General features: G+C 38.3%; 2 protein-coding genes across 2 annotated transcripts; one reads left to right on the top strand and one right to left on the bottom strand.

The window, feature by feature from the left end:
* Positions 1-2,277: 2,277 nt before the first annotated feature.
* Positions 2,278-3,787, top strand: LOC105053251 (uncharacterized). The gene is made up of 2 exons (XM_010934347.3): positions 2,278-2,414; positions 3,260-3,787. Exons 1-2 carry the CDS (start codon positions 2,315-2,317, stop codon positions 3,733-3,735), a joined length of 576 nt encoding a protein of 191 aa, XP_010932649.2. The 5' UTR covers positions 2,278-2,314; the 3' UTR covers positions 3,736-3,787.
* A 4,975-nt stretch (positions 3,788-8,762) lies between these two features.
* LOC105053250 (5-methyltetrahydropteroyltriglutamate--homocysteine methyltransferase 2) lies at positions 8,763-16,301 on the bottom strand. The gene is given in 15 exon segments (XM_073244812.1): positions 8,763-9,288; positions 9,401-9,529; positions 9,616-9,688; positions 9,800-10,048; positions 10,212-10,316; positions 10,449-10,615; positions 10,698-10,778; positions 10,942-11,105; positions 11,184-11,386; positions 11,471-11,662; positions 11,741-11,868; positions 15,741-15,835; positions 15,838-15,845; positions 15,949-16,171; positions 16,174-16,301. Coding segments are annotated over 15 exon segments (2,310 nt in total). The 5' UTR covers positions 16,298-16,301; the 3' UTR covers positions 8,763-8,919.
* Positions 16,302-23,477: the final 7,176 nt, after the last annotated feature.

Below are 23,477 nucleotides of genomic sequence, written 5' to 3'. Positions count from 1 at the left end.
TATAATAATATAATCTAAAAATAAAATAAATAATAAAATATAAAATCTCATGTTCAATATCGGAATAATATAAATATTATAAATTATCTGTCTTGTCAAAAAAAATGCATCATCATATGTTAACAGGTGAAACATTTTATTCAACAATTATTTCATGTCTTATCTTTCATTTCTCTTTTCATAATCACATAATTTTTAACCTTTTCTTTCTGGCTCTGGACTAACCAAGTTTATACCTCAGTCATCATTCGAATCAATTTTCACTTAAAAGCTTTTCAAGACTGTCCCAGGATGAGTCCTGACCGGCTGTCCCACGTACGAAAGTCGTGAGAGGTTGTCCCAGGCATAAGCTCCTGACGGACTATCCAAGCATGAGCTCCTGACCAGCTGATCCACCTATAAGCTAGTGGGGGCTGTCCCAGGCATAAGCTCCTGACCGACTGTTCCACATGACAAGGCTAGTCCATACCATATATCTCTTTCTTTTTATTTAATCATTATGTGTTGATTTCATCGAATCAATTCCGACTTGCATTATGATGAATTTAGATATGTCATATCTATATAATTATGCCATCAATCTCTGATATATATATATTGACATAATATACTCATGCTCAAAATCAAATAACAGTATCTCAGATATAATAAATTCATCGATCTCAAATCCGACGATGCAAAATCAATGATACAAGACCAACAGTAAAATAGCATATATATATATATATAATGGTGATCATGTACAGAGATTCTTACCTTTACGATGATGATCCAAATACAGAAATTAATATTTTTTTTGATTTATGAATTTTGAAAATAAAATATTTCACTTGACATCTTATGTAAATAATCGTATCTCTTCATGATCCTGACCAAATATAAAAATCGTATATGTAGAAAATTATCCGATAATCAATCCTAATAACACAAATCTAGGACTTCTCTTAGGATTAACCAAAATTAGGATTTATCTATGTATCAGGACCCTCCACTGATTCATAAGACTTCTAGAAGAAAAAATCTATGAAGAGAGTGAAAATTTTAGAGAGAGAAAGTTTTAGAGAGAATATTCATATCTTTCAGATGAAGAAATTATGATTGAAATCATCAAAGATTATATGAGGGTAACTCAATATGAATGAACCATGATCGATGTTATAAATTTCGAGTAAGGACCAGACCGGGATCTAATCACTGTACAAACTTCGAAGCAACTCAGGTCATCTTATTTTCATCTCAAGCTCATCCTAGGGTCTGTGATGCAATCAGAGAGGAAGAAAAGATGCTAGAGAGACAAAATTCATAAAGAGAAAAAAAGATCTAGAGAGAGAAAATAGAGAGAGAATCTAGAGAGAGAAATTGGAGAGAGAAAGTAGAGAAAGGAGAGAGAGAAAAAGAGAGAAAGAGAGAGAGGAGAGAGAAATTTTTTTTTCTTTTCTTTTTTTTTTCTTTTTCTTTTTCTTTTCTTCTTCTTTTCTTTTTCTTCCCGCGGCCTCCTTGGGCCGAAACAGGGGACGGACGAGGGGGCTCCAGCTTGGCTCCGACGAGGGTGATGGCTTCGTCGAAGGTCCGACAACGGCGGCCGACCACGCATAGCCGGCCGGTGATATTTTTCCTCTCTTTTTTTTTTCTCAGAAAAATGGGACCCATCTCCTTTCTTTTTTTTTTTTCTCTAATTTTTCCGATCATGGCCGATCATCAGCGGTCGGAAAACAAAAGCAAAATGAAAAGAGAAGAGATTACCTTATTCCGGCGGCCAAGGTGAGCTCCGACGGCCCCTTCTTCCCGATCAAAAACCCACGGCACTCTCATAGAAAAAATCCCTCAAATTTCTCTAAAATTTCTTTATAAAACCTAAGGAGGGAAGGAGGGTTTCATAAAGGAGGTCTCCCACCCCTACTCGGACTCCTAGAGGTTGTATCGGAGAGGAAGAAGACTCCGGTGAGGAGTCTTCCTCCTCCCATCGGCTTTCTTCTTTTATTTTTTTTTTATTTTTTTTTTTTTTTTTTTTTTTCTTTTGGGATCATCCAGGCCTAAATAGGCCGGATGCTACAGAGCATCATTAATCAATTAAAGAATTTAAATGACAGTCTGCAGAAGAGTGCAAAGAAGACAAGGTAGTTCCTTCCATAGAGGTTGAAACCAAGCCAGCCCTCAAAGAAAGCAACAAGGAATAATTCCCCTGTGAAGCAAAAGCCTAAATCGCCTTGCACGAGTGGGTTCTATTGTGCAAATAAGAACTCATGCATGACCTTCCTTGCATTTGTTGAACTGCTTCACATCATTCCTCTCCAAGCAACAAAGATCAGAAGTCATGGAAGCTATGTTGGGTTCTCGTATTTATGCAGAGGTTGATCCTTATTGTCAGTGGGTTCTAGGGAAGGAATTCGACACCCTCCTTGTCGATGTCTCGGGTATATTTCTCTATTCATTTGCATGAAAGATCTATCACATTTTTCCCCCTTTCTTTCATTAGAATTGTAAAATACTTGAACATGTGTTCCATGGAAACTGAGGCCTACATAGGATTAACCCAGATCATAAGGTGACATGAAGGAAAATTATCAGCCCTGAAAATTCTGCCTTCAATTACATTAGATCATTACGGTGTTTACTTCTTTTTTTCCTTTTTCTGTTGGGAAGCAAAAAATAATTTCAGCTTACATTGTGTTGCTATTTCACAGAGCTTTTGCTCACATATTATACTACTATTTTTCAGCTCTTTATAAGCATATAAATGTAGTAATTATTCTATTAACAGAGAATATACTATTTGAATGGTGGTTAAATGGCGCTTTTTGTTTAATTACCCCTTACATATATTTATAACACAAAAGAGCCCTTTATTTTTCTTTTTTCCTTAATTGATACCTTTAAAATGATTATTAAGGGACAGGGTTGTATCTTTTGCGCAAAAAAAGGATTAACCTTTCTTTGCCCGTACCTACTGGTGGATCGCAAAATGTTGCTTCAAGATTTATGCAAGTGAATGATTGCAAGCATTTGTAGTGCCCTGAGATCTACGTGGAGCACAATCCGATAGGCAATATCGTGAAAGAAAATCAATCATTCTTTTGCACGAAAGATACACAATCCGAACCTCATTATTAAAGCCTGTATTACAAAAGCAACCTTGGCCAATAATTTTTTTTACCCAAAGATGATTTTAATTTTTTTTTGCCCGCACTACAAATCTTTTTATTTGCGGCATATATCTAACAGCCTATCATGCATTTCTGTTTCTTCATTTAAATTGAAGGGTTTAAGAAAGAAGAATTAAAGGCCCAAGTTGACACATTAGGGAACCTAAAGATCCATGGAGAACGCCAGATCGAGGGCAATCAATGGTGTCGCTTCCTGAAGAGCTTCCAACTCCCAAAAGATTGCAATGCAAGGATGATCAAAATCAATTTAGATGAAGGAATTCTTTACGTGGTAGTGCCAAAGCCAATGGCCAAGAACCATTTGCCACAACATAGCAATGGGCATGCACACAACGATGGAGGTGTCAATGAGACAAGAGAGAACTCCTTAGCAGAAGGTGCAGCTAACAACAATGTTCATGTGCCTGAAACTTCTAAGCAGGGAATGGAGAATGTTGCAAAGGGATTGAACAAGTATAGGCAATTCATAACAAATGCTGTTGTGGCCATCATTGTTGTTGTAGGGCTTGGGATATACATAGGATATAAACTAAGCGCCATAAAAAAGGCACATAATGAATGTAGTCTATAAGAAGATGCTGCATGAATTGAAAATAATATTGCTATAACTATTGTTATAGGAACTGTTGCTACTATCATCCGACTTGGCGTGGGAGCTACTAGATTTGGATTGGCTGGAGCTTAATTTTGTACTGGATTGGGGTGAACCTTCAAATCAAGTCCCTGACTGGAGTTGTTTCCCGCAGGGACCTCTGATGTTCAAGTCATCATGAGAAAAAAGAAGGAAAGAGTTTGGCTAGAGAGCCTACTTGGACGTTCCCTGTGCCCTTCTATTTATAGATGGGGCAGCTGGTCCTTTTTTGAAAATGCAGGTAGGAGTGGCAAAGTGAATTATGCTACTTCTGCCTTGTCTGGCTGAAGTGGGCCATTGTCCATCAGTTTTGGGGTATATTCGAATGTGAAATAGATAAGATAAATATTCGATGCATACCTATCACTGTAAATCTCAACTCGGCACTGATCAAGCTAATCAGATCATTGTATCACCAAGGTCTGATATCATCCGTCTCATCGAGGTAAATTGCCATCCTATATCAGATGCACCCCACTCTCGAGTTCAAGCTATTGGTAGCTCGAACGAGGAGAGTAGAAGCATGGAATGAAGTGACAGTTACCTCGGCTCGATGCCTATCATGCTCATAAATGCTTGGACACGTAGCAATGCCTCGTAGATTGGAATGAACCATCACATGCCTCGGGCATAGTGGAAGGGATCGATGGGAACTTGGCTAAGTCAATCCCGAGCTAACACATGGCGACCATCCAATAGCTCAGCTAGACCTAGCATTGGATTTGAATCATTCCCACTATCTATACATAGTGGATCGGACTTGACCCATTAGTCTCAAGCTGTGGTGATAATGAGGAAAGAGGGCACCTCCTGTCTGTACACAAACTCCTCTTTGACTTAGAAGAGCTATAGTGATAATAAGAATGAGGATACCATTAGTTTCATATTGATTGTGAGTCAAAGAGGACTCTGACTTATACAGGAGGAGACCGTCCTTCCCACATGAGGCATCTTTTGGATTGAAATTTAAAAGGACAAAATTATGAGGCCCATCAACCAGAATAGATAATACCTCAGTGTCGAGCTATGAGCCCTTGACCATAATATTGATGACCCATGCAAGTCCCGAACCAACGACTGTGATATACCTCTCTCTCGTATATAGACTCCCTCTTAAGTGGAAGGACTATGGCAATAATAAGGAAGAAGGACACTTTCTATCTGTACACAAATTTTCCTTGACTAGAGGGCTATGGTGATAATAAGGGGACACTGTTAGTCCCATATTGATATTGGTTGTGAGTCAAGAAGGATTTTGACTTATACGGAAAAGCATCACCTTTCCATATGAGGCATCTTTTGGATTGAAATTTAGAGAAATAAAACTATGAGACCTATGAGCCAGAGCGGACAATATCTCACGTGCCGAACCATGAGTCCTTGACGCAACAGAAGCAATATTTCATGGGATAGATCTACCTCTTGTGCATCACTAACTATTAGTGGCTACCAATGCCATTTAAATCTAATATTTATCAAGCATTCTCCCAATTATTTGGACCATGCTCAATTGACATGAATTAGGAGGTGGGAATGAGTTTCAGATTCCTGCATAGTCTATTCTCATATTTGATACTTTGAAGTACCAAATTCTTGGATGCTTTTCACCATTCGTTGCATATGTGCCTAAGAAACCACAAAAGATATTTCTATATTATATTATTAATACTGATTATCTAATACAATATATTATAGTAATTTACTATGTATTAGATGATATGATATGATATAATATTTTATACATCATATAAATATCATTTGTTGTATAATATGTTAAGTTTAATATTAATATTAAATGTATATTCAAAATATATATTATATTGATATTATATAATGATTAACTTATTAATATCAATATTTTACAATGTATATTATGTTCTCATAATTAAAATATTATATAATTATTATATTTTAAACATATTATATAATTTATAATATTAGATTATTTATTATATTAATGCTATTTGTATTAGTTTTAATCATGATAATATTAGTATTAATATTATATTAAAGTATGTTATACATATTATTGCTGAAGAAATTTATCATGGATCGGATCGCTAGAGCTAATCGATGATCGTAGGTCGGCGACAGTAGGATAAAGCGATAAAACCTACAAAATAAGTCTTCGATCAGATTGGCTCTAGTAGGGATCCTCTGATGCTCAAGTCAGAATTCTGAAACAAATGAAAAGGAGTGAGCATCAGAAAATCCCATTGGAGCCAACTCTGATCGAATTATCTTGCAGGTCCTGCCGTCACCAACTTGTGATCGTCAATCAGCTCTAGTCAATCCAACCCAAAATAGATTTCTACAGTAACACATATCAAACATATGATATTAATAGTATCAATTTAGTATATTATTAAAGAATATATCTATGATTGTCAGACAACACATAATATTAGTATTACTAAATATATATTATATGTTATTTTGAAAATAATACTTTATAATATATTATCAATCAAGGATATAAAATAATATTCTCCATATATTTGAGACACTTTCTCAATTTTGGCAATGCCTGGATACACCCCCTCAACTTTAAAACATTTCAAACCTACCTTTCAAGTTCTCAAATCATTGCAAAATAATCCTGCAACTTCCCCACCACTTGACACCAAAGCTAATGACTGAAATACTCATCCTCCTGAGTTATTTATGAATGTGTTCTGACCATGTGGATGAATGGAGTTCATAGTGCTTGGAAATCTGTGCAATGGGTAATCCTTGACTTTGGGTTATACATTAAAGTTGCTTTGAGATTATGCATAGAATGAATGAAAGAGTTCATAGTGCTTTGAGATCTATGTAGTTGGTGATCCTTAATTATGTGCTATATGCTAAAGGTGCTTTAAAAACTATGCAAATGGATGAATAAAGCTCAAAGTGCTTTGAGATCTATATAAAGGGTGATCCTTAACCATGGACCATATACTAAGGATGCTTCAAGATCTATACAGGTGAATGAACGAAGGGATTCGAAATGCTTTGAGATCAATACCATGGATGATATTTAACCATGGGACATATACTAGGGGTGCTTTAAGATTTGTGCAAGTGGATGAATAAAGAGATTTGAGGTATTTTAAAATTTATATTGCGGATGATTCTTAACTATGGGCCATACACTAAAGATGCTTTGAGATCTATGCAGGCGAATGAACGAAGAGGTTCACAATGCTTTGAGGACCATACTATGAGCAATCATTAACTACAGGTCGTATACAAAGGATGCTTAATTTGAAACCCATGCAGATGGATGAACAATGAGTTCAAAGTGCTTTGAGATCTATGTGGTGGGTGATCTTAACTTAAGGCCGATATGGTTGTATCTAACCTTAGCAGTAATAATATTGCGAACAAGACTCAGCCCGTTACGTGAGGTATTATCCGCTCTAGCCTATGGCCTCACGATTTTACCCTTTAAAAGATGCCTCACGTGGAAAAAAAATTTTCTCCTTATAAGCATGAGTCCCCCTTGATTCACAACCGATATGGGACTATTGGTGCCTCCACATTATTAGAACCACAACAGAACCCTCCAATCAAGGGAGACTCTATGTGTGCAGTCCGAGGAGCCCCACAGTCAACCGAGGCGAACCTCAGCCCCAGAAAATCGAGGCGGATCTCGACCCTTACCTGGGGTGCCATTGTTGCGGACAAATGTTCGGTCCGTCACGTGAGGTATTGTCCACTCTAATTATGAGCCTCACGGTTTTACCCATAAAAGATACTTCACGTGGAAAGAATTTTTTCCTTATAAGCGCGAGTCCTCCTTGACTCACAACCGATGTGAGACTATTGGTGCCCTCTACATTAGAACCACAACAGATGGTAAATGTTTGATTTCACTTTATGGATTTGATGGTTTCTATTACAGGAGAAATAAAAAAAGAGCTTCCTGTTCGTTAGCTACATGATATGATTTTGTTGACATGGTGATGGTTAATTAATGGGAACACAGGACCAGGCGAGACAAAGGCCAAATCTTCACTCTGTAAATAACGTCCCTGACGACAAGATTTAGGTCCATATTTGGCATGGTGATCAACTGCAAGCTTTACTGAAATTCATATCAACCTGTTAGGTAATTGTAGAGAGAAAAGAAAAGAAAAAAAAAATAGCATGGTTATATTTTCTAAAAGGAGAGCAGAACACCAAAATCAACATCATGATCACCATAGCATTTCGCTGGTAGAGACTCTAGAGTGCAAAGACTGGTGATAGAAGTAAGAGGTTGCATTCAAAAGCAGAAAAATTCCAGGTATGTTGATCAAACCATGCCAAGGGCATGCTGGGAGATGTCTTACCTAACAAGACCAGGAGGATAGCCTATCTGACGGACATGGGTACCAGCTACCATTCATATAAATGTATACTTGGCATGCAGGAAAGGCGGCTTTTGTGAGCCGGGTTGCATAAAGAACAAAGTGAACACTTCTTCAGTAGGCATCACCACTTGTTTATGGCACAAATAGAACATGAAAACCAATAATTAAGCCTTCCTGGACACATGCCTCGTGTCCCTTCTTTGCATCTCAACATCCTCATTTTTTTCCTCTTAGGGAAGGAAGGGGAGAGCCAAAAATTTATTTCTAGCTTACATTTCAGGGATCTTGAAGATAGAAAAATCTGTTCCTTTTACCAGTGTATTTGTTGCTTCCCTCCCTCCGGTTTTCTCGCTCTGCCAACAAGTGAAAAATCCATGTCAAGAAATTTAGGTTTCAGGCAAAAGTTGTCTCTGAAACTCAGGTTCAGGTTGATTCCAGGTTCAGCAAGAACATGTCATTGCGGACTGCAATCCAATTTTGACAAGAACTGTTTTGGCTACTAGTGATTCTGGTTCTAACAGTATTTTCAAATGGTAGCATTGCAGGACTGAAGATAATCTACTCGTAGATCAAAAGTTACCGATACAAGAAAATGGGTCTATTTTCTCAGTTTCCAAGAGGAGCAAGTGGTACAAAGTGAAGGCATTCAGCTGCCTCAACAATCTTCAAACACAAACATTAAAACAAAGTCATATCACTCTCTCGTAGGGAAGAAATCCACTTCGCCGCATTATCAAAATAAACATAATTCATATTATTAGGAAGTAGGCGTACACTGGATTACGCCCTACTTGGCACTAGCCAACTGCTTCCGAAGGGTCTTGGCTGCAGCAACCATGTTGGTAAGTGCAGGCTTGACCTCTGTGTACTTGCGGGTCTTGAGCCCACAGTCAGGGTTAACCCACAGGATGTTGCTCTCAAGCACCGCCAGCATCTTGTTAATTCGGTCTGCAATCTCCTCCGTGGATGGGATTCTAGGTGAGTGTATGTCATACACCCCGGGGCCGATACCTGCACCATACTTCACACCCTCACGGAATACAGAGAGGAGCTTCTCATCAGACCGCGAGTTCTCAATGGTGATCACATCAGCATCCATGTCAATGATTGAGTGGATGATGTCATTGAAGTTGGAGTAGCACATGTGGGTGTGAATCTATATAAAGATCCAAAGTATTAGTGATTCAATAATTGTAATTAAAGTAGTTTGGTGGTTCTTTATCTAAGTATTTGATCTGTATACAAATTAAAAGTAATGGAGTTAGAACCTGAGTTGTATCGTTGACACCGCAGTTGGTGATCCTGAAAGAGTGGACGGCCCAATCAAGATAGAAGGCCTGCTCAGACTTGCGGAGAGGCAACCCCTCTCTCAAAGCTGCTTCATCAATTTGGATGACCTGAACTCATTCAAAGAAATAAAAGAATTTGAGGGAAGAAAGCTTTCTGATTATGATACTTCTTTGAACAAGAAAGAAACATAAACCTGAATTCCAGCAGCTTCCAAATCTTCAACTTCTTTCTTGATAGCAAGGGCAATCTGATAGCAAGTCTCAAATCTAACAGATAGCATGCACTAAGTTAACACACAAGTGGCAGGAGTGCAGCAAAATTAAGGTATTAAGAGCTCCACTAAGGAGTTATAATGGAATAAAGGCAGTTGCTCTGACCTTGGTTGGTCATTTCTCACAAAGGACCAGTTCAGGATTGTGACTGGACCCGTCAGCATTCCTTTCATGGGGCGTGAAGTCATGCTCTGGGCCATTGAGGACCAGAATACGGTCATCGCCTTAGGACGGCTCACATCACCATAGATGATAGGTGGCTTAACACATCGGGAACCATAAGATTGCACCCAACCATTAACTGTGAATGCAAAACCGGATAACTGCTCCCCAAAGTATTCAACCATATCATTCCTCTGGAAAGTAAGATCAAGTTATGATCCATGCTTGTCATACAAAAAATTAAGCAAAATAATTCTCAAAGCTGCATGTAAAAATGTTGGTGATTCTATGCAATGTAAAATGGAGAATAACATGGATTCGTATATAAATCAAAGCAAAAGCAATTTAAGCTCACCTCAGGTCTCCATGAACAAGGACATCAATGTCAAGCTCCTCCTGCAGTTTGACAACCTTGTTGATTTCCTCTCTGATCGCATTCACATACTCCTCTTCAGATATTCTGCAACAAGTCATAATGATCAGAATAGCAGAAAATTATTGACATATGAACTCTTATTTATTAATGGCATGAAATTGTCAGAGAAAGAGTTTCCTCCTCAAATGAAAAAAAATGAAGTTCAAGAGAACCCACTTGTTTGCCTTGTATTCACGGCGCACCCTTCGGAGATCCATTGTCTGAGGGAATGAACCAATAGTGGTAGAAGGAAGGATTGGAAGGTTAAGCTTCTTCTGTTGAGCATCCAATCTTGCACTAACATTTGTCGCTCGGCAATGGTCAGACCCCTTCAGAGCAGCAGCCTGAAGATCAAATGCAACAACTGAAATCGTAAGATATACCTCTTCTCCAACAGAAATGAGATGCAGATGATCAGGAACTCACAGCTGTTTGAACTTCTTCGTTGGTCACCCTAGGTGATGATTTTCTTGAAGCCTGAGCAGCAGCATTTGCTGAGAAGAAGGCCTAGAAATTGCAACAGATGGTTAAAACACTATGAGAGTAGAATAAACAGCCTATATATGCAAAGAAAGATTCTATGAAGTGATAAAAATGAAACTGGCTGCATAATTGTGCTCTAGATATATTGATCAAGTCTTGCATTGAAAGGTGTTGTGGGAGACAATACCTCATCCTTGTGACCAGCCAATGCCTTTGCCAGCGCATTCACTTCAACCACCTTTTGTGCAGCAAAAGCCAGCCACGACTTGATTTCACCATCCAACTTGGTCTCATTTACCAGATCAACAGCAGTGTGCATAAGCGAGCAAGAAGTAGACACCACAAGGTTGTCTGCAGAAAAAGCGACAAAAATAATCATCAGAAGACTTGATATGTAATGTAAGATATCCAAATATATAATTAGACGACCTTTGCCTACAATAGCCTCCAGAACACCAAGAGAGCTCAGGGAGGAAGCTAGATCATTAGCCCAAATGTTCCTCCCATCCACAACTCCAGCAAAAAGATATTTGCCAGAGGGGAAGCCTGCACTTTTTATTAAGTCAAGTGTGTTGGTTCCACGGACAAGATCAAAACCGAAACCTGAGACGCCATTCAATGTAGTGATAGTCCTGGAATCGATAAAATATGATCAAGAATTTTTAATCATATTATGCATTATTGTTCACTGAACAAAATTATGAGAACAAACTAACTTGTATGCCTCAGCAGGAACATCAGCAAAGTAGGTTTCAACTAGGACATTCAAACCAGAGAATGATGATTCCAGTTCTGAGTAGGCTTTGGTAAATGCTTCCAGTTGGTGAGCATCAAGATCCATTACGAGGGTCGGCTCATCAAATTGAATCCATGAAGCACCTGCTGCCTTCAATTCCATAATAACTTCCCTGTGCAATGATTATATCATCGTACAGTAGAGAGTATGAAAGCCAGGCAATGGTTTAGAAGCATGTTTTGAACATTACTGATAGATAGGCAGGACATTTCCCAGAAGTGAGAGAGTAGCAAAGGATTTTTCAACTCCTTTTGCTGGCTTTGAGAGCAGCAAATATGTCACAGGTCCTATGAGCACTGGAACAGTATCAATTCCTAGCTGTATCAAAGGGGGAAAAATGAATATTGGATATTTAAAAGCACATAAAAGTGCTTACTTATCATAATTCTGACTGGAATGTTCCCAGGAAAAGGAACAGCTATCACTAGATAAAAGCATTAAATATTCATTGAGCAGATTCAGGTGCAAGTGCGATAAAGCGGATCTATCAAAATAATGTGCAATGTGCAAGACTTAGGAAGCAGGTCCACAGGCAAGGTTTTTACATAGCTTTCAGTGCAGGTGTGTTGTCATCAGTAGAAGTTTCCAGCTATTAAGAATGGATTTGATAGGCCAAAATATGAATACCAACTTAAAAACAACATGTTTTTTCTAAGTTCTAACTGTAATAGCTGCAGGAAATCATTTATACAAGCATGTTTTATGCATTTTCAGAAGTAACAAGCTCAACAAAATGATGCATCTCCAGTCTCCTATGTTGCACCAAATAAACACAAAACACACTCTGATACAATTCTTATATAGGCTACTAATACAATTCACAATTTCTAATAGAATATCTCTACTTCTTATCAAACATAAATTTGCCAGCCCCAGGAAAATCAAATGTTGAAGTTTTGAATTTCAATGTCAAACACATGCCATGAAGCCTTGGCCCAAGACATACATGTTGGCATTTACTGGTACAAAATAAGAAAGTGCTTTATGTACACTGATGGGAAGGTGAAGCCACCTAAACACTGCACAAATCACAAAAACCACTTTCTAGCAGACCCGCCTCAAATACAAATGGAGCCAGCAAATCAAGGAGGTTTCTATTGAGATTCATCACCAAGTCCTATCCTTTTAGGATTCCTGTTTCGTTGATCATTAATCTTAGTGACTTTAGAATTCTATTCCTAATATTATTCTACTTAATTATTCCTTCTAGAATTTTTAGAGTTTGTCTTCTAGTGGGGTTTTGATTTTTGAATTTAGGTAGGAGTCAAACATCCCACCCATGTGATGCTTTATTTAATGCGACCTTTGATGTCTCCTTTGGTGTATGGGAAGAGAGAGAGAGAGAGAGAGAGAGAGAGAGATCTTCTTTTGTAAGGCATGAGGATGTGTGGCTCATTTTTTGAAAAAAAATATTTTCTCCCCTAATTTTTTATTCCAACATCTCTTCTTTATTATTTTTTTTCTTTGGTGTTTGTTTTGGATCTTGGGCTGGCATGGTCGATCTACTCTATATAGCGTATCATTCTACATAATATTAAAATATAGGTTTTAAATTAGTGGTCCTTGTGTTTGTGTTTATATATGTTATCAAAGCTATATGTTTTGAGATTGGTAGTTTGTATATTTGTCCTTCTACATGGTATCAGAGCTATAAATTTTATGATTGGTTGTCCATATGTTTATGGCTCTATATGGTAGCAGAGTCATAAGTTGGAGAGTGATCAACTGGTTTGGACTTCGATCAGATTTATTTAGAACACAATTTTTGGAGCAACAACTTGATTGTTGGTGGTTCCTCTATTCGTAGCTTAGTATGGTTGAACAGCTTCCAGTAATTCGTTGTGCAGTGATACAAGCATATGGACTCTTATTTTGGTAATTCAAGAGATAAATCATTATAGCTGATGCTACTATCTTTAATGCTAACAGCGTAAAATGCCTGACCTCGTCAACATCAAAATAGCTACTTTTGCTACTACTGCTTCTCTCCATAAGTTGAATAACACTTGTTATCGAATGTGGAAGGTTATTGTTAAGTCTTATTTGAACGAACAGGATTTATAAGATATCTTGATGAATCAGAGACAACGATGCCAACAGATATTTTTAATATGTGGTTGCAATAAAAAAGTAGAATTTGAAATCTACAAATGTGACGAATATTCAAGTTTTGGTTGATAAAAAAATATAATCTCCATATTCAAGATGTTTAAAAGAGCCAAAGAAAGCATCGATATTCTTGGGAACGTCTGCTTAAGTTTTAGCAAGGTAAGATATCACAAACAAAAATGCTCTAAATAGTGAATTTTGGTTCTAGACTTCCTAAAAATCTGGAAGAACAACAAAATTGGATTAAAGATGAAGATTTGAAGCAGAGGGAGCTTGATCAATTAAAGATTGGATCAACCATGGCAAGATTGATTATCTTGAGGATCAATCAGGTCTAGAAGAAAATTTGGAGCAAGAGAAGCTTAATCTAATGGATACCCAACTAAGTTAAAAGAAATCATGATCGAAGAACCATTTGTTGCTCAGAAGAGGCAAAGGGTTCTACAGTTGATTCGATTATGGAGATCCATATTAAAAAATCAAATCATATGGAAGAGTCTTACACTGAAGCTATTCAAGATATGGATACTTTTTGTGAAGATTTAGTCAATCATGATGATGATGAAGAGTTAGCTAATTTTGAAGTAGTTACAAAATCAAGTAACAAGAAGATAAACTTGGTATGGATGATTCTTGCTGTGCCTTAGTGTTCAATAAAATTTTCGGTACATCAATTAATTTTGAATCTACTTCAAAACTTCAGCTATTAGAAGACTCAAGAAGATTTGATTCTAGATTCAGAAAAAAATAATTATATGCAAATACTTGAAGTTGCTCAAGTCAAGGTATGTAAATATAGCCAAAATTTCACCGCTATTTCATAGACGTACAGATAATAGTCGGTGGCTCTAGTAAGTAGTGAATATAACTAACAATTTAATATTCATTGGATAAGCTGGATGCTCAAAGGAATCTCGGCATCGTGATGTGGAGTCAATGCCAAAAGAAATTGTTGAAAGACACCATCGATTTCAACATATACATCAAAAGGATGAACCTGAAGAAATTATTGTTCAAGCTAACAAAAGAGTTACGCTATTCATTGTTGATTCAACAAGTTATTACATGTTGCTATTACGACAGCAATAACGCAAAGGCCATTGCGGCATTTATGACATCAAGAAATTCAGCATTATCAACATGGACTTTGTTATGAGGGGCAGTGTAAAGATTCATCGCAACGCCTAAACCTATTAGCATTCTGTTTAGTTGTTCATTAGTTTTAATGACTTTAAAATTTTATTTCAAGTGTTATTCTACTTAGTTACTCCTAGAAGTTTTTAGAGTTTGTATTTAAGTGGGTTTTGATTTTTGAATTTAGGTCGAAGTCAAACATCCTATCAATGCAATGCTCTATTTAAAGGACTTTTGGTGTCTCCTTTGGTATGTGGGAAAAAAGAGAGTTTGGTGTATGAAAAGAGAGAGGGAGAAAAACTCCTCTTTTGTGAGGTGCGAGGAAGCCTTGTATAGCTCAATTTGTTTAATAAAATATTTTTTCTCTCTCCTAATTTTTTCTTCCAATGTCTCTTCCTTGTCATTTTTGTTTTAGTGTTTGTTTTGGATCTTGGACTGGCACAGTCAATCCACTCTAAGTAGTGTGCCATTCAATAGTTTCCTATTGTTTATGGGCATGGGTAGTTTTCAACTACATGCGATTGTATAGCACCGTTGGTAGGACTATTACGGTAATGATGAATGAAATAAAAAATTGGAAGTTGAAAATTAGAAAATACTTTAAAAAATAATAGCAGTTAAAAAAACTATTTATTAAGTGAAACAATAATTAGTGGCTAACAATATAAATAATTGGTGTACTAGATGCAATGCTAAATACAACAAAGTCACAAAGAAAACTCAAAGGGAAAAGAAAAAGAAAACTCAACACACAACAAAAAAAGGAAAGAAAAAAAATCCAACAACAGCAGGAAGCAAAGAGTTGTTTAAGACAATTCAAACCATAAAAATTACCAATAAAATATTTTTTTTTATGTGGAAAAAATAAAAGAATACTTGACAGAATGTCATTCAACCTGAAACAAATATCTAAACCATTACGAACAGAAGCAACAATTAAAAATAACAACTTATTCAGAAGCATACCGCCTTGCCTCCTTGTACTCGGAGACAGCTTTGTGAGAAGCATAGGTGAACTTGGTATCTGGGGCCAATTCAGGACAATGTAATGACTGGATTAACATAGGACAAAGAACACGGCATGAGTCATGAAGAATTCAAGCTATGTAAAACAAAATGAGCAGCCACAAACTTAAAATGGGTCAGCTGACTTACTAGTTAGTGTCGAACCACTTGGTCATCTCCATGGCAGGTACCAAAGCATTTCCTCTGGCCATAGAGAAGTATGTGTCAAAACCAATCTCTGCACCACTCCATCCATATCTTTGAGGAACAGCACCAAGCATTGCCGTTGTATCAAGCACTTGATCATAGTACGAAAAAGTGTTGCTTGGGATGTACTTGATCCCAGCACCAGCCATCTGCTTCCAAATGGAAACCTGAGATCTGCAGCAACTTTCTGCAAATCATCAGCACTGCTCTTCCCATCCCAAAAGGATTCCAGAGCAAACTTCAGCTCTCTCTTGGGCCCCATCCGAGGATATCCAACAATGTGTGATGCCATTTTTCTGGTCATGCAGATGGAAACAAAGATCAAATTAATTCTTAAAGTAAAGACACACTAAGATCTACTAGGTGTAATAGATTCTCTTCTACATTATAAAGTAGCTATCATTATGATCAGCTGGGCAACTCGAGCCGGCATGGCAAAGAGTGGATAAGATAGTCAAGGAGACATCCGGATTAAGAAATCTACTTTTAAATGCCAGATATGCCGCAACAGCAGACAAGATGAAAAAAGATAGTGTGACAAAAAAGAACAAAGTATTTTCATCAAAAAGGGAAAGAAATATAATAAGAAAAGATGCAGAAACGAAAAACAAAAGATGTATCACATTTAAAAAGAAGACAGTGTGCTGATTACAAGGCTTAGGAAGCAAAATGTAAAATGAAAATCTGAGCCTTTGGTTCAAAATACACAAGGGGTCTCATATTTTATTGTGATAAAAAGGATAACCAAAATAATCAACGAAAATAAGCAAAGTAGGTTCTTCTATCACTAAGAAAGAAAACAGTAACGATGCTAAGTAGAAATCAAGCACAGTAGTGAAACCTGAGAACAACCTGTGATTAAATCTGAGGGTTACATATCGAAACACATGGAGATGAGCAATAGAACATGTAGATCCAAGTAATAGATCACAATGCACAGTCCAGTAAACACAACGGATCCTCCGATCTATTAGGTAAATGAAGTTAATGAATGCCAAATAAAGTTGCGGAATAGGGTCCTAATAGTTAGATTTGTAGCTCTGAAGCAAGTCCCAAATCATACTCCGTGCCATATGTACAAGATAGAAAACTTAGATCTATAACCATAAGATAGAATTTCACACAGGATCCGCCAGAAGATCAAAATCTCTATATAAATTTAGCACAATTAAACCCATCGTGCAAAAATTTACGATCCCTGATCTCCAGCCAAAAAGCACAATTTTTAAGCAAGCGAACAAAGAATATCCAAAGAAAAAAGAAAGACAGCTTATAAAGTAAGGATTCAGATCTCACCACAATTTCTTTTAAACAAAAGCACCTGGATTTACACCCCAAAAAGGCAATTTTTTAATGAAGTAAGGAAGTGAAAAAGAAACAAGGCAAAAAGAAAACAGAGACCAGTTATAGATCAGCAAAATAGCATAACAACCCACACAAGATTGAGATAAAAAACAATTAACAAGAAAACAAAACAAAACTTTAGAAAAGATCCAGCAACACTCCATTTCCTCGGGGAAACAAGGGCAACTTTTTCATCGAGGATTAAATAAACTAGCAAAAAAGATTAAAAATCGAGAAATGGAGCATAGAAGCTATAGATCAGCAAACTACCAAACACACCAAAACAAAATCAAGAAAAAAACTACTAGAATGAGAACTTGAGATCAGATTCAGCAAGAGTCAAGTTTCCCGGCCAGAAAAGAACGATGTTCATCGGAGAACAAGCTAGCCAAAATGATTAACGAGTTAAGAAGTGTAGCAGAGAACAATAGATAGCAAACTCACCAATACAAAACTTAAAAAAGAATAATAAAAAATAGAACTTTAGATCAGATCTAGCAAGATCCGAGTTCATCAAAATGAACCGAGATCCGATCCCTCGACACACACACAGAGCAAAGGGAAGAACAAATTTACCAAAAACACAAACAGGGAGGAGAACAAATCCGAAAGCGAGGAGAAAGGACCCTACCTCTGGGACGGATGGAAGGGGTCCCGAAGAAGAGGAGGAGGAGAGGTGAGGACGAGCAGAGAAGAGAGGGGCAGAGGAGTGTCGAAGGACGCGCGACGAGGGGAAGAGAATTTTGGGGCTTTTATAGAAGAGGAGGGTGCGGTGGCGGGCCCGGGGGTTGGGTGCGGACCGTGTGGTGGGTGGGAAAGAGAGGTTCAAATAATGATTAAAGAATGCGGCGGATCTAATAAAATGCTTTTGTTGCCAATTAGCGAGTTAAAAAGATCGACACCAACAAATTGTTTGACAAAACCAAGTTTACTTCCAATAGAAATAGTTCTTTGAGTAGGGACCACCTCCCGATGCGTTTTTGTTTGCTGCTCTGGAACGCAAAGTCGTTCTTTTAACTTAATCACGTAGGATTTCTTTTGTTAACACGCGAAGCATAAAGAAATTAGAAAGTGGGGAGAGGAGGGTGGTGTCAAACCTATCCCTCTTTTCATTTTATTTCTGAAAATATGGAATTTGGCTCATTCGACCCGAACATGACGTCAAGGGAAGGGCAGAGATTTTTTTTAAAATATTATTTTTTTAATATTTATTTTAAATTTATCTCTCTTCCCATTTTATTTTTAAAAATATGGCACTTTGGCTGATTCGGCCCGATGAAATCGCATGTTAACATGCAATTCAAATGACATGACCTATTATAATAAAAATTTAAATTTTAAATTTAATTTCAAATTATAATATATATTATAATTTTAAATTTAATTTTTTTTTATTTTCACTTCGTGTCAAGGGGTATAATTGCATCTCTTTTTTTTTCATTCCCAGCTTCATATCAAGGGACGAGCGAAGGGTGCGAGCTTCACCAAGGCCAAGGGATAAGGAGGGGGGGGGCGTGGGGTGTGGGCATAGATTAAAAGAGGGGGCTCGTGGGGTGCGAGCGCTGGGGGAGAGCGGAGGGGGAAGTGGGGATGCGGGATGCGGGCTTCATCGAGGCATGGTGGGCCGTGGGGGCATGGGGTGCGGCATCGGCGCCGGGGCTGATGGAAGGGGGACGCAGGATGCGGGCTTTGTCGGGGCATGGGAGGCATGGGGTGCAAGCGCCAGGTTCAGGGGAAGAGGAGTAGCGCGAGGTGCGGGCTTCACCAAGGCCCGGGAAGGGGGTGTTGGGCAGTAGAGGGCATGGGGTGCGGCACGGGGGGTCGCAGGAGGTCATGGAGGAACGACGGGTGGAGGACCGTGGGGGGTGCGGTGTGGACAGACGGCTATGGCAGCAGGGAGGTTCGGGCATGGGGCTCAGGATGAGGGCATGGAGGAGCAGCAATCGAGCAAAGTTACTGTGGATGGCGCACCAGAGGAGGGTGGGCGCGGGTCGGCTGTAGGGGATGTTGGAAGGAGGGAGAAATAAAAAGAAAAGAATTATTATTTAATTAGTAATAAAATATCATTACTTGATTAATACTAAAATATTATTATTTTATTAATAAAAATATTATTATTTGATTAATAATAAAATATTATTATTTGAGTAATAATAAAATATTATTATTTTATTAATAATAAAAATAATGCAACATGACGTCGGAGGAGCGTGAATTAATGGTGGGTGGGTGGAGGAGTCGCAGATGATGTTGAAGAGGGCTGGCTGTGGATAACAGAAATTTTATTTGAATATATCTTATATCTTAATATTTGATTTGATTTGATTTGAACGATAATAATACTTGAAAACCTACTTCAAATAATATCATTCATTTTAAATCCAGCGAAACTCACATAATGAGCTTCGAATCGACAAACATAAGGATGAAGATCTAACATTACCTTCCCTTGTTCCACCACAATATTGGAGCTCAAGATTGATGGTGATGTATCGCAAGCCTACGCTCCCATATTTTCACATATCAAATAATAATAATTTATTATTAATCAAATAATAATATTTTATTATTAATCAAATAATAATATTTATTACTAATCAAATAACAATATTTCATTACTAATAAAATAATAATATTTTTAATTAATAAAATACTAATATTTTATTAATAAAATATTAATATTTTATTAATAATCAAATGATAATATTTTATTATTAATCAAATAATAATATTTTTATTTAATAAAATACTAATATTTTATTAATAAAATATTAATATTTTATTATTAATTAAATGATAATATTTTATTATTAATCAATAATAATATTTTTATTTAATAAAATAATAATTTTTAATTATTAATCAAATAATAATATTTTATTATTAATCAAATATTTTTTTTTTTTTTCTCCCTTCCCTCTAACACCCCCTAACGCTCCACCTTTCTCTGTCCGCGACCAACCCACACCCACGCCCCTCCGATGCGCCACCTGCAGCATCTCCGCTCGCTGCTGCTCCTCTGCACCCTTCCTCCCGAGCCCACATTCGGACCTCCTGCCGCCATGGTAGCTTGTCCACACCACACCCCTCCTCCGCCTTTGCCCCACACCCCATGTCCTCCGCCGCCTGGCACCCCCCCCCCTCCCTCTCAGCCCTGATGAAGGCCGCACCCCATGCCCCTTGCTTCTTCATATGAACACAAACCCACCCCCATCCCCTCCCCCTCCCTGCCCCAATGCCTGCACCCACGCCCCCGCAACCCATCCCTCTCCTGGCCCCTACACCAGCAACCCACGCCCCCGTGCTGCACCCCACCACCCTCAGGCCCCCACTTCTCCTGGCCCGGTGAAGCCCACACTCACACCCCATGTTTGCCTCTTGGTACGAAGTCGGAAATAAAAAAAAATGAGATGCGATTACGCCCCTCAGTACAAATAGGAAGAAAAAAAATGGGAATGAAATCAATCTCGAAGATGTAATTTTATTTTAAAATTAAATTTAAAACTGAATCGCGTGTGGAATATGCCATTTCAATTTTAAATTTAAAAATAAATTTGAATTTTAAATTTTTCACTATAGAAAGTCATGTCACTTGAATATGCGATTTTGCAACGTCCGAGCCGAGCAAGCCCAGGTGCCGTATTTTCATAAATAAGATGGAAGAGAGGTAGATTTGAAAATAAATATTAAAAAAAAAATTCAAGAGACGGTGGGTGAACTCTAACTTGCGTTTACCTTACAATCTAAATGGACAAGAAGCATTACTCAAGTCTAGCTGCAGCAAGGTATCATCAAGCTAGTCCGATGGCCAGATAAAAGGCAAACATGCATGAACTTGGATAAAAGCACATGTAAGGTACCGTCCTAAGCAGATGCATACTAGACCTAATGGGTCGACATGGCAGGCTTAGACTAATACACCCCAAGTTAGGCTGTAGGCCACATGGGCGTACAAGCCATAGGGGCGTCCCAGCCACAAGCGCATGGGCAATGGACGCACATAGAAGGCACACGGGCAATGGGGGTGTGCAACAAATGCATGGACCATGCACGCGTGCAGCGAATGTGCAGGCCAAAAGCATGTGCAGCAGACATATGGGTTGGTAGTTCGCACACGGGCAAACGTGAACGTATAAGCGTGCCGCTGAGCAAGCAGTGGGACAGCGAGCCGAGGAGCACACGGTCATGCATGCAAATCTGGGAGCGCACTGCTGGACACGCACAGACATGAAGGCATGCTGCAGGGGGCATGGAGGAGTGGGCACATGAGTTGGCAGATGCATGGGCAAACACACGGGTGCCCATGTGATGGTAGACTTATCAACCTGCGGGATGGTTGCTAGCGGTTGTCTCAAATCTCTTGGAGTGGTTCTACACAATTGTCCTTGTCCAAACTTCAGCAAACAGTTGGTAATAGTTCTGATAAGTTCCCAGCAGTTGGGGAATTTGCCCACCACCCATCCATGGTCATGCTCGCTGGCCTTTTGAAGCAAGTCATATTTCTCTAGAAGGCTTATAAACTGTGGTGTTGGTATCTTATGCCTTTGTATCTTGATTGTTTGGGATTTGAAGCCAGAGAGTTGATGACTTTCTTTGTGTTTCTCATATATTCAACTTTGAGGCATGGATTGTCGGAAGGCTGATTGGGCAGGGCATCCAATGCCACACAAGGCTGAAAATCTTATGAAAATTTTTGGTGCAAGATTCAGCCCTATGACAGTTGGTATCAGAGTCTGATTGGAGGTTCTGTCAGTAGATTTCTATCAAATTTTCTATCTAAAATTGCTCAAGCAAAAAGGTGATGCTTATGCCTGCTGGTGGTGGCAACATGGAGGCGCTTAGAAAAAGGAAGGCTCGCTTAGAGGCAATGGTCAAGATGCCTCAGATTGATTCTAATGAACCTTTGTGGACACAAGTCGAAAATCTAATGACCGTCGTGGCTCTTCTACAAGACTCGTATGGATTGACACAATAGCAGGTTGAAGAAATGATATTCGACATCAAACTGATCAAGATCGTACTGCAAAACCCTTCGTAAGGTGATTGTGCTATCATGATAAAGTTTCCGAATCCTAAATCTTTCAGTGGCACTCAGAGTGTCAAGGATTTGAAAAAAATTTCTATGGGATATTGAACAATACTTCAAGGTGGCTCGGATTCTCGAAGAGGATAAAATCTCAAGCACTAGTACGTATCTTGTGGTGATACAAAACTTGATGGAGAATCGAAACTGAAGATGCTACTAGGCCAACGATTAAGTCATGGGAAGTGCTGAAACAAGAGTTGAAAGATCAATTTCTGCCTTGCAATATGGCTTGGGTTGCAAGGGACTCTTTGAAAAGGCTAAGGCAAACTAGATCAGCGAGTGAATATATCAAGGAGTTCAATTTCCTCATGTTGGATGTCAAAGATATATCCGGATAGACATACTATTCAATTTTATGTCTAGTTGTCAACCATGGGCTCAGTTAGAGTTGCGACGGCAAAGTGTTACAGACTTTCCCGCTATATTGGCGGCTGTAGATGGAGTAGTGGATTTTCAGATCAACAAGCCTAACAATGGCCCTTCTACCTACAAAACCAAATTCTTGGAGAAGAACCAGAAGAGGAAAAATAAATACAAAGATGCTGGTGAGAAAAAGGCCAAAGATGCAGACAAAGGGAATGCCAACGTAGAAGCCTTGCATAAGAAAAAAGATAGAGATAACCCTCATCTTGGTTGCGACATTTGTAATGGACCTCACTTGAACAAAAATTGTCCCAACAGAAGCAAACTCAATGTTATTATAGAGAAGAATAGTTAAGATGATGAATCAAATTCGGATGGTCCATAAAGAGTTGCACCATTGCAATTGCTTGGTGCAATTTATGAGGAGAAAGCCAAAGGTCATCCTAAATTGATTTTTTTGTAGATGAGAGTTAACAGACATCAAGTATTGGCTATGGTGGATACGTGTGTCAATCATAGTTTTGTTGCTGAGAAGATTATCAGTGCCTTGGGCTCAAGTGTGGCGTAACATTCGAGTCGAGTTAAAACTGTCAATTCCCAAGCATAGGTCATGCAAGGCAAGGCCTATTATCACGAGCTTAACTTATCGATAGATCAAACTTGTGTGATGCCCGATATC

This window comes from Elaeis guineensis, chromosome 10 (assembly GCF_000442705.2).
Source record: "Elaeis guineensis isolate ETL-2024a chromosome 10, EG11, whole genome shotgun sequence".
Lineage (NCBI taxonomy): Eukaryota > Viridiplantae > Streptophyta > Magnoliopsida > Arecales > Arecaceae > Elaeis > Elaeis guineensis.
The sequence above is the reverse complement of the archived record's forward strand: the minus strand, read 5'-3'. Positions and strand labels throughout refer to the sequence as shown.

Excerpts from the sequence above, each read along its gene's own strand:
- LOC105053251 (XM_010934347.3), top strand. The coding sequence starts at position 2,315 with ATGGAAGCTATGTTGGGTTCTCGTATTTATGCAGAGGTTGATCCTTAT. Across the intron at positions 2,415-3,259 it reads CCTCCTTGTCGATGTCTCGG|GGTTTAAGAAAGAAGAATTA; the intron begins GTATATTTCTCT and ends TTTAAATTGAAG.